The sequence below is a fragment of the Dermacentor andersoni genome, chromosome 4, assembly GCF_023375885.2.
Source record: "Dermacentor andersoni chromosome 4, qqDerAnde1_hic_scaffold, whole genome shotgun sequence".
In the NCBI taxonomy this organism is placed as follows: Eukaryota; Metazoa; Arthropoda; class Arachnida; order Ixodida; family Ixodidae; genus Dermacentor; species Dermacentor andersoni.
The window spans coordinates 164366406-164387455 of NC_092817.1; the positions used below are offsets into that span (position 1 = coordinate 164366406).

Below are 21050 nucleotides of genomic sequence, written 5' to 3' on the forward strand. Positions count from 1 at the left end.
GTCTCTCAATTCCAAAACAATAGGGGCATCGCCACACTAATCAGAAAGGGCCTAGTAGTCATAGAACACGAGATTAAAGGCCCGGAAGCCGAGCATATAATGATAGAAATTATTCCTAGCAGAACGCAAAAGAATAGCATCTTTATACTGAACATATACAGTAGCCCATCCAAAAGACGGCAGCGTTTTCTCTCCCTGCTCAAAAAGGCAGCCGAGCTCGCCGGCCTGAACCCGCTAATAGTGGGTGGTGACTTCAACGCGCCGTGCCATGCCTGGGGATACGGCCACAGCACAACCAAGGGCAAACAGTTATGGCAGGACTCGCAAGACTTGGAATACACGCTCATCACGGATTCCAGCAGCCCAGCGCGTATGGGCAATTCGGTTGCAAGAGATACCACACCGGACTTAACAATGATCAAAAACATCGAGAGGGCTACCTGGAGAAACACCCCAGAAGACCTAGGTAGCGACCACATGATCTTCGAAATCACGATCCCCCGAGCGGGAACCACCCTGCCAGTCAAAAGCTTCAAATGGACAGACTGGGACAAGTTCCGCAAGCACCGGGATATGAGGCAAGACGACGAGCCAATCGGTGACATTGACGGATGGATCGCGGACTTGACCAGGGATGTCGGGGAGGCCACGCAAACCATCACTCCCGATTTCCTGACGGAGAAGATGGACAGTCGCCTCGCCCACCTCTGGGAAGCCAAGAAATCCATGCAAACCCGATGGCAAGGCCAGCGGTTCAATCGAAAGTTGAGAAAAAAAGATAGCCGACTTAAACAAACAAATCGAAGAGCACTGCAAAACCTTGAGCAATCAACAGTGGGACGAAGTCTGCAATGCCGCGGATGGCCAACTCCGCAACGGAAGTACGTGGTGACTGCTTAGGCACCTGCTGGGCAAAACTCAATGCAAATCCAAGCAAAGCGCCGACATGCAGAGACTTCTGCACAAAGAAAAATGGGCGGCGAGCGAGAAGCAAATCGCCATGACACTTCGCGACAATTACCTCCCGCAACGACCGACGGTCGAGCACGGCCGGTACACTGGCAGTCCTAGTCCCAAGTTAGAAGAAGACTTCAGTGAGGCGGAAATCAGAACGGCGCTCCAAGGACTAAACAGCAAGTCAGCCCCAGGACCGGACAGGGTTAACAACAAAACGCTCAAAAACCTGGACGACAAATCTGTCACCAAACTCACGGGCTATATGAACAAGTGCTGGAGAGAAGGCCGCATCCCGGAGCAGTGGAAGAGGTCCAAGGCTATCCTCATACCCAAGCACGGAAAGCCGTTGAGTTTGGAGAACCTGCGCCCAATCTCTTTCACGTCGTGCGGGGGTAAGGTTATGGAACACGCCTTCCTGAATCTTATCAACAGCCATCTAGAAGAGACGGAAGCCTACCCCCACACCATGATAGGCTTCCGATCCCGCCTGTCCACGCAGGGCGTCATGTTACAACTAAAGAACCAGATCCTTGACGACAAGACAAGAAACACCAGAACCACCCTAGGAATAGACCTGGAGAAAGCATTCGACAACGTCGCTCACCCCAGTCAACAATTCCAACAAGGCCATGTCTGTCTGGTATCTGGCATGTTGGATTGGTAAATCCAACATGCCATCTGGTAAATCTGGCATGTTGGATTGTTGGCTTATGGGTCTGTTGGCTTTATTGGCCTGTTGGCATATGGGCCTGTTGGCTTATGGGCCTGTTGGCTTATGGGTCTGTTGGCTTATGGGTCTGCTGGCTTATGGGTCTGCTGGCTTATTGGCCTGTTGGTTTACCGGCCTATTGGCTTGTTGGCCTGTATGCTTATTGGCTTGTTGGAGTGCATGGCTAAGCCTATATATTAGGCCCGCACATACACAGCCTTGTGTTATATTTGGCAGAAAATAAGTCTTTTTCTGAATACCTGACATTATTTTTATTTGCATCAAGTACAGGGTACAGGAAATACACAAAATTTTAGTGTACTTGCTAATAATAATACATTACTAAATGTACAGTGCTCACGGAATGAAATAGGACATGGAGCATTTAGTACAACCCTATACATATGTGCAAAGTACGCGAGAGCACCATGTCATGTCGCCAGGAATTTGGTCACCAAACGTGGCGAGGACTCCGGTGTAAGCGTTCGCGCCAAAATTACGTCGATGTGACACAAACTGCAGCCGGTTGAAACGAAAGTATGCGCACTACTTAGCCCTAAATTGACGCGTTTCATTCCGTGAGCACTGTACATTACTACATTACTAAATGTACTAAAATTTCGCGCGCCACTGACGCCAACAACATCGGCACCGAGTGGTTGAAGTGGATGAAACGCTTCGAAAACTTCATCGTAGCCTGCGGTATCACAGCCGATGCCCGGAAGATGGCCATACTACTACACTACGTGGGGGAAGAAGTGTATGACATTTACTGTGCACTACCCGATCCTCCCGCAGCCGCAGCTGCGTCTACCATTTCAAGCACCGGTGGCTCCAGTAACGCAACCCCTCTCTACACCGCAGCACGTAGGAAGCTCGATGACTATTTCGCACCCTGAGTAAACACTACCTTCGAGGTTAACCGCTTCCGTCAAGCCAAGCAAATGGAAAACGAGTCGCTCGACGCATTTTACGCCAGGCTACGACAGCTTAGGCACTGTGCTTTCGCCGATGACACCGAAATCAAGAATCAAATATTGCTGTCTACAACGTCGACACGTCTACGCCGGTATGCCATGCAGCATGACCTCAACTTGCAAGGAATTGTCAAACAAGGCAGGTTATTTGAAGAGGTCGAGCACGACATCTCCGTGATCGAGCAAGAAAGCCGGCAGTGTAAGGAAAACTCGGTGTCAGCGTCTACACTTGCAGTAAACCTCGCTCCAGCAACCCTCGCTCCCTGCCTTCAGCACGGCTGAAGCGTTTGGCACTTTGAATTCAACAATACACCTATGAAGTGCAACACACTCGTAGTCCAAGTAACCCATCTGACTACTTGTTCCGACACCCAGTAAACTCCACGTCACCATTTCGGTGCATGGAGTCTGTCGCCGAACAGTATGTGAACTTCATTGTGTCTCAGCCTGCCTCGTGCCATGACCAGAGAGGAGGTAACTGAAGCAACGCTCGCTGACCCGGTGATGAACTCGCTCAAGAAAGCCCTAAAGCAACCCCAGCAAGGCAAAGATTGGAAGACCACAACTCTGATGCCCTTCTCTCGCATTGCGACAGAACTGTCAGTTTCCAAAGAAGGCCTTGTGTTAAGAGGCACGCGGATAGTACTGCCAGCACAACTTCACACTAAGGCGGTGCATCTTGCACATCGAGGACACCAAGGCATTGTCAAGACAAAACAGCTGTTGCGTGAGAAAGTGTGGTTTCCAGGGATAGACTCTTTAGTGGACCAGACAGTTAAGTGTTGCCTGGCATGCCAAGCGAACACACCAGTACACCATCGAGATCCCTTGCCAATCCAGGAGCTGCCTCATGACCCGTGGACTGAACTGTCGTTAGATTTTGCTGGCCCTTTCCCTGATGGCAAGTATGCCATGGTAGTGGTGGATGATTTCTCCAAGTACCCAGTTGTTAGCGTACTACACACTCTTGCAGCACCTACAGTCATCAAGCAACTGTGCACTGTTTTCGCTCAGTTCGGCTGTCCAGAAGTTGTAAAGTCAGACAATGGCTCACCATTTCAGAGTGAGAGTTTTGCAGAGTTCGCCAGCGAGCTCGGGTTCAAGCATCACCGCATCACTCCACGGTGGCCAGAGGCTAATGGGGAAGCCAAAAGATTTATGCGCACCCTCAAGAAGTCTATACTCGCCAGTCGTGTCAGCCACTTGGATTGGACTAACAAGCTTCAGTTGTTCCTGCTGGCTTATAGGTGCACACCCCATAGTTCCACAGGAAAATCTCCGTTTGATCTTCTGTTTGGGAGACCCATGAAGAATCTTCTACCGACACTTGTCGCTGGTACTCACAACTCGGCTCACTATGAGGCCAGACAGAATGACACTAAAAGAAAAGCATACAAGTGGTACGTCGACACTCGGAGGCATACGAGCAACAACCAGCTGTGTGTGGGACAAGTCCTCTGTAAACAGGACAGGTCAAACAAGTTTTCGCCTTACTATGACCCATACCCATACACAGTCGCCAAAGTCAATGGCTCCAGAATCACAGCGTCCAGAGATGGAGTGTCGATTTGTCGCAACTCAAGTTTCTTCAAAGATGCAAGCACAGTTCAAGTGGAACGACATCAGGACCCGACCGACATGCCATATCTGGATGATGAAGCTGTGCCAAGTAACAGTGACCTTCCAAACCCCAGCATAGCTACTTTTAGCCATAGCCATATCAGCAGCTCCCAAGACCGTCTCACAGCGGTACCCCCAACGATCAAGGCAACGACCTAGGCACCTGAAAGACTTCGTGTTTAAGCAAAACTGATTTTTCCTTCCCTGAGGGGATGATGTAGTGTCCATATATAGCACTCTTTGGAATGAAGGAAGGCAACCCTGGGGTTCAAGGGGGCTGCAGTTTCGTTGAAATAAATGTGTGTGCGTTCCCAACAGAATCGGCCATAATCAGTCTCAATGCTCGAACTACAATATGTTACAAAATTACAAAAAATCATATCTAAAGTTAACTTGAGTAACCAAGAAAAATAAACAATGCATAAACATGAGAAAATGACAGATAAACAAAAGCAATACACAGAAACAGAAAAGCAAGACACAAGAAGAAAAGCTAAACATACAAAAACAAACAGAAGATGAACAACAATAATGCAAGGGAAACACTGGCAAATGAATGCTCCCCACTTATGACAAAAAGGATGCTGTTCCACTCAACGTGAAAGTTTACTTCCCGTTGAGTGGAATAGCATCCTTTTTTTAAATACCGCAGTACGCTAAGTTGGTTGGGATGGCTCAGGGAGGGCGCGGGCGTCAACCTGCTGCAAGTGGGTGGCGGGTGCTGGCGGAACGAAGGATCATTTGCGCCGCATGTCACCCAGCTTCTGCGCAAGGTGCTTGCGCACGTCCTTGAGCCTCTTGCTCTGGGCGTCTTTAGGCACATCGCTGCCCATGTATATACTGAAGAGAGCTGCAAGTAAAAAGCAAATGGCGAATTCAAAAACACGTTTTAAAAAGATCAGTTGGAATCTGTATATACAGGGAAGGCTTCCCATAAATGCGTAAGGCTGGAGTGCTGAAACACACGTTTGTGTTTATTCAGTGTGAGTGCAAAGCGAATTTAGGTGACATGTTGCCAAAGAATGCAATGCACCTACATGTGAATACAACCAGCATATGTTATAGGGGATGAAAGAGGCAAGCTAGCTTTCTGCTCCATTTGTTTAGGGTACCCGACCTCCCCTAGTAGGCACAGATGCCACCGTCCGCATGGATGAACTGTCCCACAGCCAAGTGTGAGCTATTCGGCGAGAATGCACAAGTAGCAGGCAGCAGCAGCAGGCAGCAGCCACGGTCAGCAAGAGAGGTGCAGGGGGGTTTGCAAAGAAAGCTTCACTTAAAAAAAAAATTACGTGGATCGCCCGCCTGCACTGCGGGAATCAACGTAAGCGAAACTTTCTGTGGTGTTTGCTTTGACTGACTATATTAGCAGTGATGTTTACAGCAAATGTTTAATTTCTTCACTGTTTAGTACAATACAAGAGTGGCGAGTTAAGCGTTTCCTTGCGTGCACCACTGTTTGCCTACGCAGTATACAGGCTGTCATTCACTTGTTTCGCGACTGTATCGGTTCTACCAATTCTCTGCCTCCACTCCCTACATCCTCTCTGCCATTATATCGACCACCCCTCCCGACAGTTGCACGTTGGTAGAAAGGTAAGCGCAGCAGCTTCTGCAATGCTTTTGCAAGGGATCACACATAATTACAGCTGTCAAGAGGGTATTGTGATGATGCCCAGGCAGTTCCCGAGGGCACTGTGCACACGCGACAGAATAGGAAGATTCCAACAAGCTCTTGACTGATAAACAGCACAGCTAAACACACTGAAAGCTATCTTTATTGACAAAGCATAGCGAACCTAACACATGCAAGGAGCTTGTGGTCCAATACTTCAGCATACTGAACTTGTATGATTTATGAACATTGCAAGGTTTGAAAATCTGAATAAGCGAACTGTGCAGTAGTCCACCACGCCAGTTGCAACAGTAGTTCACTTAAGCAGGAGTTATACTGAATTACAACATTTCACGGCATGTCACTGTATAAGATCTAATACACTATGTTGCAAACCTTTTAGTGAGGTCACTTTCTCAGGGGTTAATGCAGGCCTTGGTTCGGTCTCCCCCTTCGAACGCGACTTGTTTGAAAGCGTGCCCGTCACACTGCGGCTCCTGAGTTGCTCGGGCGTCCAAAAAACGTTCGTGGCCATGCGGCAAAATAAAGAATCCGTCGGGGCCCGGAACAGAGTGCCCCATGCCTCCTTCTCGAGCCATTGACTGCTCCCTGCATAGAGCTGTAATATGAAGAATTACATTAGGCATTATATTTCTACAAGTGCAATGGACACAATCTAGTATACACTGACAAAGCATGTGTTGCATATGCCTGTGTCGGTGGACATTACATCCTACGTACTTGAGTTTTAGCAATCCACATTTCTGCATTTTCTTAAGTGTGAGCCTACCAGTGAAACAGCACAAACAATAAATTGTAAAAAAACTTCCCTGGATGACTTTAAGGCCAAGTGCAAAGAAATTTCGACTACATAAGAAGCATAGATTAATAAAGCCTAGCCAGGCAAAATTTGACATTTGAAATACAAGTGGAAAGAAAAGCTAAAAAAAATATGCTTGATCCCTCTTTAATAAGAATTGGTTAAGCATGAAGTGAAACGTGTCCTCACCGAACCTGTTGCCTGTTTATTGTATGTGAAGAATTAAGCTGCAAGTTGCCATCAATGCCACCCCACCACTGCACAGAGATCCATGCTAGCGAAAGTTGCGGAATGACTCGCGAGCCAAAGACACTGCACTGCATGCCCCAGAGCAATGCGCAGATCGCCATAAACATAGGTGTTTGCAAAACCATACAAGCAAAACTGAACAGGTTTTTAGTAAATCACTTCGTGAACTCACACTTACCGCAACGAAAGGCACACGATTTGCGGGTCGGTGGCCGTGTTGCAGGTTTGCTTGGCGTGCGGTGTCATGTTGGCGAGTGACGTTCAGCTGTTGAGTCGCTTTGGCAAAAGTAGGAGCATTTTGGTCCAGCTCCGTAGTGTTTTGGGCAGTTGCAATGCGCTTAGCTTCAGGAATGTGAGTAGCAGAGTTTGCAGCATGCGCCACAAACCCGTTCTGCTTCATGCTGGCATGTCTCTCGCCGTACCAAAGCGAGATTTGCTCGTTGACGTAGTTGCCTTTCTGCGCGGCTTAGTGCAGCAGTTTTCTTAGTTGGTGCCATCGTAAGTGAAGCAGTAGGTGGTGTGTAAGCACTGCCGAAGCATGTTGAAGCTGCACTCCGTAGGCGAGGCGTCACAGTCTAATCCGGTGTGAAATACTAACATGTGAGGAAAGTGTTTAAGAAACGAAAGTGCTTTATGCCGGAGTCCACCGTCAACTTCCTGTAACGGATGTGACATCGGCGGGAAAACGTAAAATATGCTCTTTCTTGACAAAGAACGCTCCGCCATCTAGGGGCAGTGAAGTGGAGTACTGCATTGTGACACGAGCACTGACAGTAAGAACTTCAGTAGACTCAGCGCAGTGGAGGCTTCAACGCAGTGTAGCCTGATGTAGGCGGTGCAGGCCTTCTGCTGAGTTGACGACACAGTTTCTGCATATGGTTTGTCTTTCCTATCCCATTAGCCTGTGATGCTTCGTTGGCTATAAAGTGCAGCTTCAACATGCCTCATCAGTGCTTACACACCACCTAATGCTTCACTTATGACGGCACCAACTAAGAAAACTGCTGTGCTAAGCAGCGCAGAAAGGCAACAACATCAACGGGTTAATCTCGCTTTGGTCCAATAAGAGACATGCCAGCACGAAGCAGAACACCTTCGCACATTGGCAGTGCACACTGCCAATTGCATTCCTGAAGCTATGCACATCGCAACTCAACTGGCTGCCCAAGACACTACGGAGCGGGACAAAATGCTCGTAACTTCACTGAAGCGGCTCGGCAGGTGGACGCTAACAGGATACCGCGTGCCAAGCAAACCTGCGACACGGTCGCTGACCTGCAAATTGTGCGCCTTTCACTGCAGCAAACTGCGAGTTCACGAAGCAAACGCGAAACAACTTCTGTCAAGGCATGTTTAGCTTTCGTGTTCTACAAATTTCTATGAAGGAGGGATCAACCATATCTTTTTTATACTAAAACTGAAGATGGCGCCGTTACCACTTGCCTGGCATGACCCCCCCCCCCCCCCCCCCCCGAGATTAAGCAGCACCTGCGAGTAAAATATCTCGGAAGGACCTGTGCAAGGACTTATGTCATGGCCATCAACCCCACCTGGGTGCATACATCATCTGCTTAGGTGCTGTTTAGAGGCTGCCAATATAAAAAATCACCAGCCCTGTTGTTTTGCCAAGTGAGCAGATGCAAGATATGATTGCAGTGCAATGCTTTCATAGATCTAAGCGTACCTATAAATACTAGGCTGCATGGCCTAGTACGAAAACACAGGTTTTCATGGATCATAACTGCTCTTTCAATGAAGAAAAAAAGCAGCCCCCAAGGCATAATGAAATTACCTTTCCATCGTCCCTTTCACTGCCAATCACAGTCTGTAAGGCCTCTGAATGACCATCGAGGAGTGCTTCCTCCAACTCCCGTGAGGTCCAGGGTTCTAGTATATAACAAGCATTTAATAGGGGTAAGAATTAGACACAGACGACATTAAAGGACAGGCAGTAACCAAACAGTCACACTGGCAGAAATTTTAAAAGAAATTACTACAGTTTTGACAAAATTATAAATCCTCACAACGATAGCTCTCGAACTATTAAATGCAGTGAAAGTGTGCAATCCTCAGTCTTATGCTGAAGCAATTCTTGGTGCAGTTCTCAACATGCTGTTGATTTTGTGCTGTGCACTCATTGGTGTTGCTTTGCTCAAGACTTTCACCTGCACTGCCTATATGTAAAACCTTGCAGTGTTGCATCAGTTTGAGAGCACACTGCAGTAAAGCTAAATGTTGTCTCGATGTATAACAGCTGTAACAGACTACTAGAGCTCAGGTACTATGTTCATAATTTTGCAATGATTCTAGCTGTGGACAATGATAAATAAGTACTCTGAATAATTTTTTAGTAGCTGCAAAGTACTGCTGATGTGTGGCAATTCATTCTACAGCACTACTTTAACTAACAAAACAACTAATAACCAGGCTGCTTTCTAATGGCTCATTATGGAATAGATGCTAACTCTATATGGTGCTCTGCTACACAAAAGGCACCTGTAAAATATAGTGCACATGTGTGCAAAAAAAAAAATTCAAATAAAGAATGCATGCATCATCAATAAATGATGGCTTTGACACATTACAAGGCACCCTCTATACAGAGAATGTACTACAAGCTATCATGTGTCGGGGAATAAACTTAAATTATCCATGTATATGACATGACAGGTGGCCTGCAATTAGTGCTTCTGAGAAAACTTGTTGGGAGGAACCAATATCGCCATCCCAACGCAGTGAGTTTGTGCACTTCGTGTGACGGAAATGGCACCTAAGAGACGCATTATGACATTTGGTTAAAATGCCACAATATTTATGATCACAGAATATCACGAGTACCGTGAAAAAAATACTTGCATGAAAATATATATGTATCAAAAGAGCATGTTTAAGAAAAGGTTTCCTACCGAGCTCATCTGGCACCACTTGCTCAATGCTGTTTTGTGCATCTTGAGAAACTGGAAAAAAGATTCAGGTTTCTTGACAAATTATGATTGATTAGTTCTCTTTAAATAACTGCTAGCACACATTTCCACTAATTATCCAAGCAATGCATCAGCTAAGTTGTAACAAATGTTATGAGCCTCACTTGTCCAAGGATTTTCTTTAATTCACAGTGCACCAGAAATGCGTGGCAGTCATTTTGTCATTTTTGGGTGAATGCTATGCTACTAGAGGCACCAGCTTCCAAAAAAAAATTTTTGTGGCTGCAGTTTACAAAAATGTATTGCAAATCTGGTTGCTTGGGGTCTTAGAGATTGTAGTGCGGAATTAGACGGCTGTATTGACAACCGCCAGCTTTTTCAATGCCAAAATCATTGTGTATTTCGATGTTTCCTCAGCTCAAATAAACAATTAGGCGTGAAAAGCTGGTGGCCTCACCATCTCTGGTGGTCTCACCAGCTTGATAGTGGCTCCAACATGCTTTGTCACTGGCACTTCTCTGGTTTCCTGTCCTCACAGAAATAATGCCAGAAATAATGTGTAGTATGCAACCTCTATTCCAAGAAACCTCAAGCTTCAAATAGACAGTTTCTGCAGGAATGTTTATCTACAACTTAAAAATATTGACAGACAACAGAAAATATCAAGTGAACTGATGATACAGTAAAACCTTGTTAAACCATACCCGCTTAAACAGTTTCATATTAAAAGTAGCAAAGTCAAATCCCCGACTCAGCAGCCATTGAACATAATGCATTTGGTATCCGCATAAACCGTACCAGCTTATTGCGTACGTATCCGTTTGCACGTAGTGCTCACACTTTTCGTGGCGCAATCACAGCAGTGCATCATTCCCACTGGGCGACCTGGCAGAACAAGCCTCAGAGAGATCAGAATGGCCTCCAATGTGCCCTATCCATTTGCATGTGAAGCTACATCAACATCGATTCGGGGTCGTGCCAGAGAGCATTGTGGCTGTGGTTGCGGCATCATGCAAGCTAGGACTCGCGTCATGCCACAGCTCGAATAAAAACACCAAGGTGCTCAGCATAGAAAAAAAAGTGTACATTGTTCTACTATTGAACGTGGCATGAAGTCGGTGCTGGCACGCAACGGGGATCTACCCTTGACTACGGTGTGTGGCATTTGGGATGCGAAGAAGTTGCTCAGCAACAGCAACTGCGACAGCAAAAAGATGTCGGCTACGGGGTTCTGACTTTTTGCCATTGTTGCCTCTGGTGTTGCCAAAGTGCCTCTTAACGACAGTGATGAGGACGACACGGAAAGCAACAGCACGGGCGATTCAGGACCGACAGTGGTAGAAGCTATGCTTCACATCAACCTCATGAACGTAATGGTCGCAACAAGAACAGCACCCTGCAATGAAAAAGGCGCCCTGTGACTTCTACAGTGCTACCTCGCACAAACGTTTGTGCCTTGTGCACAAACGCACAGGGCGCTTGAAGGCCATTTTTATCTCTGAGGCTTGTTGTTCTGCTGGGCCGCCCGATGGAGACAACGTACCACCATGTTTGCGCAAAGAAAAGTGGAAACAATACGTGTTAACCGATACGTATGCAATACGCTGGTACGGTTTATGCGGATACAAAACACATTATGCTCAATGGCCGCTGAGCCAGGGATTTGACTTTACTACTTTTAAAACGAAACTAATGTTTAAGGGGGTACGGTTTAACAAGGTTTTACTGTATTGCAATATAGAAAGCTATTCATAAAGGTCAGGCATACAAAAATCGAGAAATAGTGATGGTTTCCTGAAAAAAAGAAGGTTGGCTTAGAAATAGTCAAGGCACTTCTGGATAAGGGTGTGTTTATCTGAAAGCTTTCTACACAGATGCGTGTGAGCAAGTGCTCGTGAAAAGTGCTACAGTATGTAGATGAGTATTGGTGAAAGTGGCTAGATAAGCATTAGCGAGAGCACACATAAAATATTGGTTAGCAGTATCAAGTGTCTCACAATCCGTTCATGACGACTAAGCAATGGTGTCACAGAAATATTTACAAGCTGGTCTGACATAAATCCTATGGGGCTTTTAAAGGCTGCAGGTGCAGTACTGGGTGCTGAAGATAATGAACATGCAATCTTATCGCAAGGAAGTTCTGCAAAATTCGTGAACTATAGGAGGCTTCATGAAAGTGAAAAAAATGTCATGCACTCAACAGTAGCATGAAGCTACAGAGAAATTTGTAGCCTTGTGCTGCGTAAGGTGGAGGACAATTTTTTACTTTCAAGGAATATTAAGACTGAACAACAGCCATATATGAGGATGGCAAACATGAAAAAACTGGCCCTGTACATGAAGTACTATCTTACCCGAGGGCTGAGAAGCTTCCGCGTCACCAGCACCAGATGGCCTGTCGCTAGGTTCTGCAATGATAACACACCAGTAAGTGTTTGTACATTAATTTCATATATTTCAAAGTAAACATGTCAGTGCAGCACCTTGCAATGATATGGCTGATTAACTTGTTCTGGACTTCAAACAAGTAACCCTCTCTAAGGCAATGAGAGAGATTGCTCTGAACAGCATTCACAACATTCTTGCCCAGCCTTGTCCCATACTGGAGCCAAGTGCCCATGGTGTGTTTATGTCATGAGCTCCACTACCTTTTTCTTTTCTTCTTTCTGCACGGAATATTTTCAGATTTCCTTGGCTGTATTTCAAATGAAACCCACGGTGTTCTGCCAACTTGTGCACTGCGGACGAACCCTATTAAACAAGAGCTGTGCTGTCTCTGCTAATTTGGTGTATCGCATAATTTTGCTTGAATTTTCAGCTCTTTCAGCCTATGTACTATTTTCCAGACACAACCATAACGAGACCACATTTGTTTACAATGTCTAAACCTGGTGCCCCTTGCGAGCCATTTACCAACAGGAAAATTTGTTTATCGGTAATGTGGTACTTCTGGCCCGAGGTGGCACGACACTGTATCCGACAACCCCTGGCACAAGCACACAGTTGAGCATTTAACATGACTTTCTTTCGATGGATTGATTCATGGGGTTCAACGTCCCAAAGCAACACTGCGGCTGTGAGAGATGCCATAGTGGAGGACTCTGGAATAATTTGGCCGCACCTAAATCTAAATAAATGAGTGTGCTCGCGTTTCGCCCCCTTCGAAATGAAGATGCCATGGCCAGGAATCAAACTTGCAAGCACATGCTCAGTAGCACAATGCTATAGCCAATAAGCCACCACCGTGGGTATCGTGTTGAATTTTCAACTGCACACATTCCTTGTACACTGCTGGACACATTGCGGCCCCAATTTACAGTCCTGAAGTACCTTATTACAACTCAATCAATATAAATGCCGATAAACATCTCTGTGCAAGCGGCTCCTGATGGAAGCTCTCTAAAAGCAAATGACCAGTGGTCCATAAAAAGAACTACGCAACAGTGGCATATAGGAAATCTCTTACCAAGCTGCTGTGACCCACATTCCTGGACAGAGGCAGCTGAAGCCGCAGCTGCAGTGGTTCCTGAAGACCATACAAACAATAAGTTATTACAATGTGGGCAATGTATACTAGCACCCATACAGCCATAAAAGTAAGATTTATCTGAGTGTGCTAGCTAATTTAAAACTGCATATGTGCACTAAATGTTTTCTCACCCATGTGGTGCGACAACTTGTCGGCTTCACAATGTGGCCTGCTGCGGGAGTGCAAGCCCAAGTCTGCAATGATAATGTTCCAACAACAATGTTTCTGCTACCTTCAACATGATATCAAGCACATAGATATGTAAATGTATAACCTAGCAAATGACATGACAAATTGATTGTTTTTTGGTTGTCAAAGGGAAAGCAAGATCCAATTCTGGACATGTTGTAGACCTTAGCGTATAGAACACTACAACATAATTATGGGGCCCCGAGTTCTTAATTATAAAATAGAGAAAGAACAGAAATTGCTTGCTACTACACTGGCCCTGCCACAAAGTACCTTGAGTCCTGTATAGAGAACTTACAGCAGCTAACCGCATATAAATTCTCTAAGATGACTGGTCTGACATGTATTTCAAGTGGCTATATCCCAGACATGAACAGCTGCAATGCACAATTATAATTTTATGTGAAATGTTTGCAATGTTTAATCCCAGGACTGAACACATGAATCACTTTTTCCAATATATCTAACGGTCAAAATTTAACTGTATAGATTAAATGCAGGTGCCTCGTTTTTTTCTGGTGAAGTAAAAAATAAAATTGGTATGATAGTATAGTGAAATGAAGACAACAAAAACTAAACTTGGAAAATGAACCACATATGTAGCTTGCCTTTTGCTTCAACACCAGAGCTCCGTGATTGTGCAGGAGCTTCTGCATCTACTGCCACGTCCAAACACCGGGCATAACTGATCTTGCTCTCTGAAAATATTATTACAACACTATTAGTCTAACTCATCAGGCACGTTATTGAGTATAGGTAAGCTGTACATTTGTAAACATAGAGGCAGAGTGCAGGAAAAACAGGTGACGATACTGGCGTTTCTTTACTATTCACCTCTTTGTAGAATAACTTTTATCTAGTAGGTCTTGAACACATGGCCAGATTTACTTATACTGCTTTCATGGGAAACTGATGGCAGTAGAGTCGGTTCAAATTCATTTCAAGTTCAGACTCTCAATCTGCTTGGTTGTTTAGAAAAAAATCCGATAACTTGCATGAAAGTTCAAAGTTAGACTACTACACATAATTCAATATAAGCAATGCCATTGTATGAAGTAGAGTCAGTGCAAAACAAGCACTGGTGATAGAATGACAGAAAGCTGAGCTAGTTGGTAAGGATTCATGATGCAAGGAAGGGGTAAAGCGTGCAGACACGGACACTAGAGAAGTGGACAACCCGAACGCTGACTATCAAATGAAGGAAGCACTGAGGTGAAATAAGAAAGAAGGCACAAAACTCATCTGCGCATGCCCTGAAGTGGTAGCACCACGCGTCAATCGAGAACACGTGCCGGCCTACAATGTTGGCACGTGTACCCGATTGTACCCGCACGTGCATGAATGTCAGCACGTGTACCCAACTGACACGTGTTGCTACCATTCCAGGGCATGTGCACATGAGTCTTGTCTTTTTTCTTATTTCACCTCGGTGCTTCCTTCAGTTGATAGTTGGAATCCATGCTGTCCACTTCTCTAGTGTCTGTGTCTGCACGCCTTACCCCTTCTTCACTGGTGATAGGTGCATGAAAACACTGCTGCCCAAGTTATTTTGTCCTGGCTTGATGCCTGCCATTTTGTTTCTCACTTTGCCTATGAGCTGGTGCTACAGCAGATATACAAGCACTATCCTGAATGTACATGCGAGACTTGGAACAAGGGCATAACCAAAGCACAGAAACAACAAGCCCAATTTTCAACATTACTAGTGATGAATTCCAATGATGGAGTGAATGCAACTTCCGCTGCTCTTTTTCGAGCAACACTGTTGCAATGACAAAGTGATGGTACGAGTCACGTCTTCCGATGAAACTGAGAGCAGATATTGCGCTGCAACCACCATGTAAAGCACTTAAAGTTGCTCCACAAGAACCAGCAGAGTGAACAGCAAGTACACACCGTACTGCCTTCATGCAGGCTTTTTCAGTCTTTTACTTCCCACTACGCTTGGTGGTGCCGTGTAGTTCTGGCTCTTGTAGTAATGGCAAATGCCCTCAACTCACCATGGCACACGGCATAGTTATTGATGTTTGATAGTGAGCGCTCTGACTCATGAGATGAATTGGACACAGAGAGCAATGCTGAAGCCAACACTTATGAGCTCGAACAAGATTAGCATGTAGAACAGGATGCCTTTTCTGGAAGCAAAGAGCATACGTGGATGACCACACACAGTAGCCTGGATAAATCTCACTATGCTCCAGCAGTGTGGGTTGTGTTCCAAACGTGTATTAGGATTCACTGCTCTACGCCAGAAAGGGGTGCTCACTCGTAGATTAGGTCAGCTGCTTTGAATGAACAGTGGATTTCCCCATGACAACTATAGGTTTGTTTTATTTGCCTGCATCACTGAACCAGTTCACAGCGGGGCACGGGCAGTTGAGAAATGGCAAAACTCAATTCCAGTGGTGCAGGCACATGTCAACTGAAATTGATGCTGAGGTGCAGACGCGATGCAGGTGTTATGTTTTGCCAGCCTAATGTGCACCACCCACATAAGTTTGAGAGGTTATGAGCCACAGGTATGGTTACCTTCAGAAGCTTAAGCACACCCTACATTCCCTTAGGCACAGCAGACATGCAAAAACAAGGTTTCAACAGTGTTTACGCTCGTGTACTGTGCCATCTTCTGTGCTGCTGCTTCACACCTGCGCGTCTGCACCAAGTCGGCATCATCACTAGGGAAGTAGCAGAAAAATCGTGAACCAGCACTGCACTTTCCTGTACCTTTGACATGATTCACATGGCAACATCGCTGCGCCACTGAAACAAATGACATGGTGTAGCACCTCGTCAACTGTTTCCTGTGGTGCAGGTGAATCAAACCGACCTTAACCTGGCCATTTGCACACAGGTTAACACAGGTGGTTTCATCATGGAATACCATGGTGTGCTAAGAGAACTACCACTGAAGGCAGTTTTTCTATGCAAATGAGGGCGGAGGTACCTTTACCAGTACAAATGTGAATAATGCCCACCATTTGCCATAAAGATGCGTAAACCTGCAAAATAGAATTGAAATAAGGTGTACCTCACAGGTACGCCTGTAAGATACACCACTCCTTTACTTGGCAAACAAGGAACCTCATCAAATAAACTCGCGCAAGACAGAAGCGCCGGAAGAACACTGCCAAGAGCAACTAAACAAGCAGAAGTGTAAAATAAAGATTTGTATTGGCGTTTTTTGAATTAGCTCTGGAAGAATTATAGAGAAATATATATATATATATATATTTGCAGAACAATCACAGTTCTTTTGGAACCCTCATTTACTGCTGTACCAATTTAAGTGCCGAAACAGATTCGTATTGCTATTTGGGAAGTTGCTTAACGATGCGTAGTCACCAGTCCCGTGCAACCGCATAGAGCGCAGGACATTGCGGTTCTAGACGTACTGTGCCCACCGCGGAAAGTTAGAAAAACGCCCACATTAGCACAGCAGAGAAGTGGCTACGTCAGGTAGCTCGACTTATAATGGTACAAGTGTCACACAAAACACACAGAATTATTCTCCGCTTCCGGCAGCGTTTTATCTACTTCCTTTTTAAATAAAAAGATGTTGATCCATAAATACTTTCACGAACAACGGTATAATTTGTTAATTTTTGCTTCTCCTTCCTGTTTGGCTGTTGCCTTGGCTCTCTCCTCGCTTAATTACTCAACCGAGGGTCCCACTGCAGTTGTTTGACTTGGGGACCCTCACCTGTATACTGCTAACAACTATGTATCTTGAATGAACAATAAACTGAAACTGAATCACTTACGCAAACGCCCTGCCTGGCAACATTTTCATTTGCTGCCGCGAGCGGCGCTGTTCACAGCGTCCTCGAGTATGGTTACAGCTCATGTATTCAAATACAAACACTTTGGTGTATGGATAAACGAAGGTGATAGATATCTGGAGCCAAAAAATGAAAAAGCTCCTTGCGATGCTTGTTTCCAGCTGCCAATATTGCACGAAAAGTGCTATACAATTAGGGAAAAGCCATACGAGGTAACAAGTGACAGTCATATTGCTTTTGGGTTTAACTGTTACTGCAGGGCCTTATGATGGATGCTCTTTCGCATTAATTTATTTTCCACCTTATCTAACCCATATCACGGGTATATGGTTCCAAGGATCTGCCAGCGTCGCGGCGAGCCATTAGTTGAGGAAATAATGAAGCAAAAGGAAAAGTTACACGCAACTGGCATTTTCTCCGGCCACTACTCGTTCCACGAGTGTACACACCAGCTGACTGCGAACCGAATCCCTTTCCTGGTCCCTGGATCAGTCTAAACAAAGAAGGTTGAACTAACGAAGCAACAGCGATGTGCATGTTCGTTGAACATATGGTGACAACTGAACTCATCACGAGTTAATCGCGCGGGCACCGAATTGATGAGAAAACCAGCCTTCACACCCCAGGAGATGCCGATAACTACCGCCATCCAAAAGGAGTGAAAAAATAGATGACCATTCCACTCTGTGAAAATGGAATCGCAGCGAGAGCAGACGACAGTCAAAGCTATCAAAGAAAAAGCAAAGTGCTTCACCTCCGCTGCAGGTCGGCTCGAAGGTAGTGCAATGCTGGGTCTACCAGCGGCAAAGGTGAAGCAGGCATTAAGCACTCCCTATATGTGGGCCAATCTCGATGGTAGTGCTATGCCGGGCCGACCCATTGCGGAGGTGAAGCAGGCTTTAGGTACTCACCATACGTGGGCCCATCCCGAAGATTTTGAAGGGTGGTTCAGGTTCCCGAGCCCACAGGGGTATGAGCCACTGAGCTTGGACCCTTCTTGCACATCACCAGGATTGGCCCACATGATGACTTTTCCTGTTGATGGGCACCGAAAAAGCTATGAAATGTTAGTCGTATACAGCTTTTGCTGTAAAAGGCAGCAAAATGTTGACCGCCGAATAGATTGATTTGTCGGCGCTTTAGGAATGTGTGTGAGGAGTGGTGGCGTGGGCGGTGATTGAGGGGGGTATGCTGCCTAACTTCAAAGGGGGGGGGTGGCCCCCCCGCTGGGTGGAATTTTATGTAAAACACTATCATAAGAACATGCAAAGGTCACTCACCACTTGTAAAAATCTTCGACGTCAATGCTTTCTGAAGCTCTACCTTGAGATGCAGGGTGTCATTTAACTTTTTCTCGAGCTCCTCTATTTTTTTGAGGAAGCTCGATTTCTGAGCCAGTAGCTCCTCTCTCAGAAGAGCATTTTCTTTTTTTGCTTCATCTAGTTGGCCATGCACTGCACAGCCGTCACTGCAACATGTGCAGTTAGGTGTGGCAACTCCTTCAATGTGAGCTGCAAGCTCCGCCTCAACGGTGCTTTGCGTTCCCAGACGAAGCTGCTTTGTTGATGGTGCGGGCTGCAGTATTATTAAAAAAAAGCATTGATTGTTGCGGCAATACACTAAAAGCGCAAAGCTTATTGCCTTTCACAGAAATACTATATCACATACGTAAAGTAAGCCTTTGAAACTCAACAAGTATAAATTTACAATGCTGTCTAAACTTCCACTTGTGACAGTGTGATTCCAGACCACCATTTGGATAGAGAGAGCATTACCAGGCCATAAACACTTCGCAATATTACAATTACAGCTCACGTATTTTTATTAAGATTGAAAGCAGGTAAAATGGCTTTTAGTTGTGCCTGACTAATTTATAATATCAAATTGCGCTTTTCAATTTGAAGATAAATGTTGGAAGACATTTCAAAGCTAGCATTCATACTCTCCCCAGCACATTGGAGCAGCAAGTTCACTAAGGGACTCTAAGATATAAGCAAACAAAAGAGCTATGCTAAAATGAAGTTATTGTATATTTGCTTCTTCAGTTCTCTCTCAACCATGCTTTTCTATACAGTAAATTGCACATTGCATTAGGTGTGCAATAAAAGTTGGCACAAAATGATGGCCAAATGTGTTCGGTGCACGGACCAAATTGGCAGAACTTATGTGCTTTCATCGAGCAGACCAGGCAGTATGTGTCACAGTGTAGTCCAATACATAAATGCCAAAAAAGAAGAAAGTGTTGGGTAATCATACCTTCCCTTTTGTCCTCTTCTTTCCTTTTCCTTCGTTGGAGTACATGACCTTCCTAGGCCTCTTGCTGAGGAATAAGTCCATTTCCTCTGACGTTTCTGCATGGCACCAGAAGGCAGTGGCATATGAGTACAGACATAAAATGATATTGTACAATACATACACAACAGAGACAGTATTGGCCCTTTTCACGAAGCAGTTTGCTCTAGAGAAACGAGTTGGCACTTTCGATGGTGTGCCGCACGTTGCCTCAGCGAAAGCACGCAAATACGAAACCATTAGGTCTTCTGACCTGCTTCTGTGCGATCAACTGTCGGAAATGCAAATGGGTGTTGCTCAGCGGCAACATTCAAGTGAAAAGGAACAGCGCCTTCCATAGTCTCTCAACACAAGAAGGTTGAAAGCCAATGAACGGATGCGACTGAAACAACAGTCATACACTTCAGACAAAGAGGCAGTCATAGATAGGCTTTTGCCTACTGTAGTTTAGCTCAACAAAGTGCCCATACATTTTTTTGTACCATCTCCAGCCATGCCGCCGGATTTTCCACTTCATGAGCCGCATAATGCTTTCGCATCAATAAGTGAATGGGCGCACACTTTAATAAATGCGCACAATAAATGACGGACTACACTGACAGCACACGAATGGTCGAAGGTGAACTTATTTTGACAGTTCACAGGAGTAAGCAAGTCATAGCGATACTACAAGCCATTACAATGTATAGAACGGCTACGTTCCAAGACCTGTGCACAGCAAGAACAAATCTATCACAACTGAGGACACCCGTAAGCGATCAGGCAGAAAATAAACAATTAGACGGTGAACACCAAGGAAACTTTACTGAGCCAGAGATGTGACAAGCTGCTGCTTAAAAGAATTTGCTAAATAAATAACGAAAAGCTAAACACAGTGATACTGATTCACTTTGTAAGTGGAAAGTTAGGATAGCTTGGAATCCATTTTTAGCCCCACTTTTATTACAAGCACCATATACACTACTCGCATCGCTTGTACAAAGTGTAACGAACCCTGAAATCTCTGAAAACGTGTCCTGTGAATCTTTAGCGAAAGCTTTGCGTGTTGTCCACCCAGTCATCGTCTACGACATCCGCCGAAACAGGTTTACAGAGCCACACCGGTGTCATATGCATCCATTATAAACACAGAAGCAACAGTGGCAAGCAACCGACACACCATCATGTGATCAAACATGGCAGTGCCCACAGGATTGCCATGAAAAGGGTCAACAGATGACAACTGTTTTTCTTTTTAGTATCTTGCAACACAACTCTAACATTACAATAAGCATGCGCTCTAAGTGTTCACCATGCATGTTATGTCTGACATTTATCTATGGACAAGCATTGCAATTATCTACAATAGCGAGATTTCCAGTTCATTCAAATTTTACCTGCAAGAACTACC

At 45.3% G+C, this 21050-nt stretch overlaps 1 protein-coding gene across 1 annotated transcript; it reads right to left on the reverse strand.

Annotated features, from left to right (window-relative positions):
* Positions 1-9015: 9015 nt before the first annotated feature.
* LOC126520414 (uncharacterized) lies at positions 9016-14281 on the reverse strand. The gene is made up of 5 exons (XM_050169334.3): positions 14198-14281; positions 13532-13594; positions 13338-13397; positions 12226-12279; positions 9016-9904 (listed from the first exon to the last, which is right to left on the reverse strand). Exons 1-5 carry the CDS (start codon positions 14243-14245, stop codon positions 9821-9823), a joined length of 309 nt encoding a protein of 102 aa, XP_050025291.2. The 5' UTR covers positions 14246-14281; the 3' UTR covers positions 9016-9820.
* Between the last annotated feature and the right edge of the window lie 6769 nt (positions 14282-21050).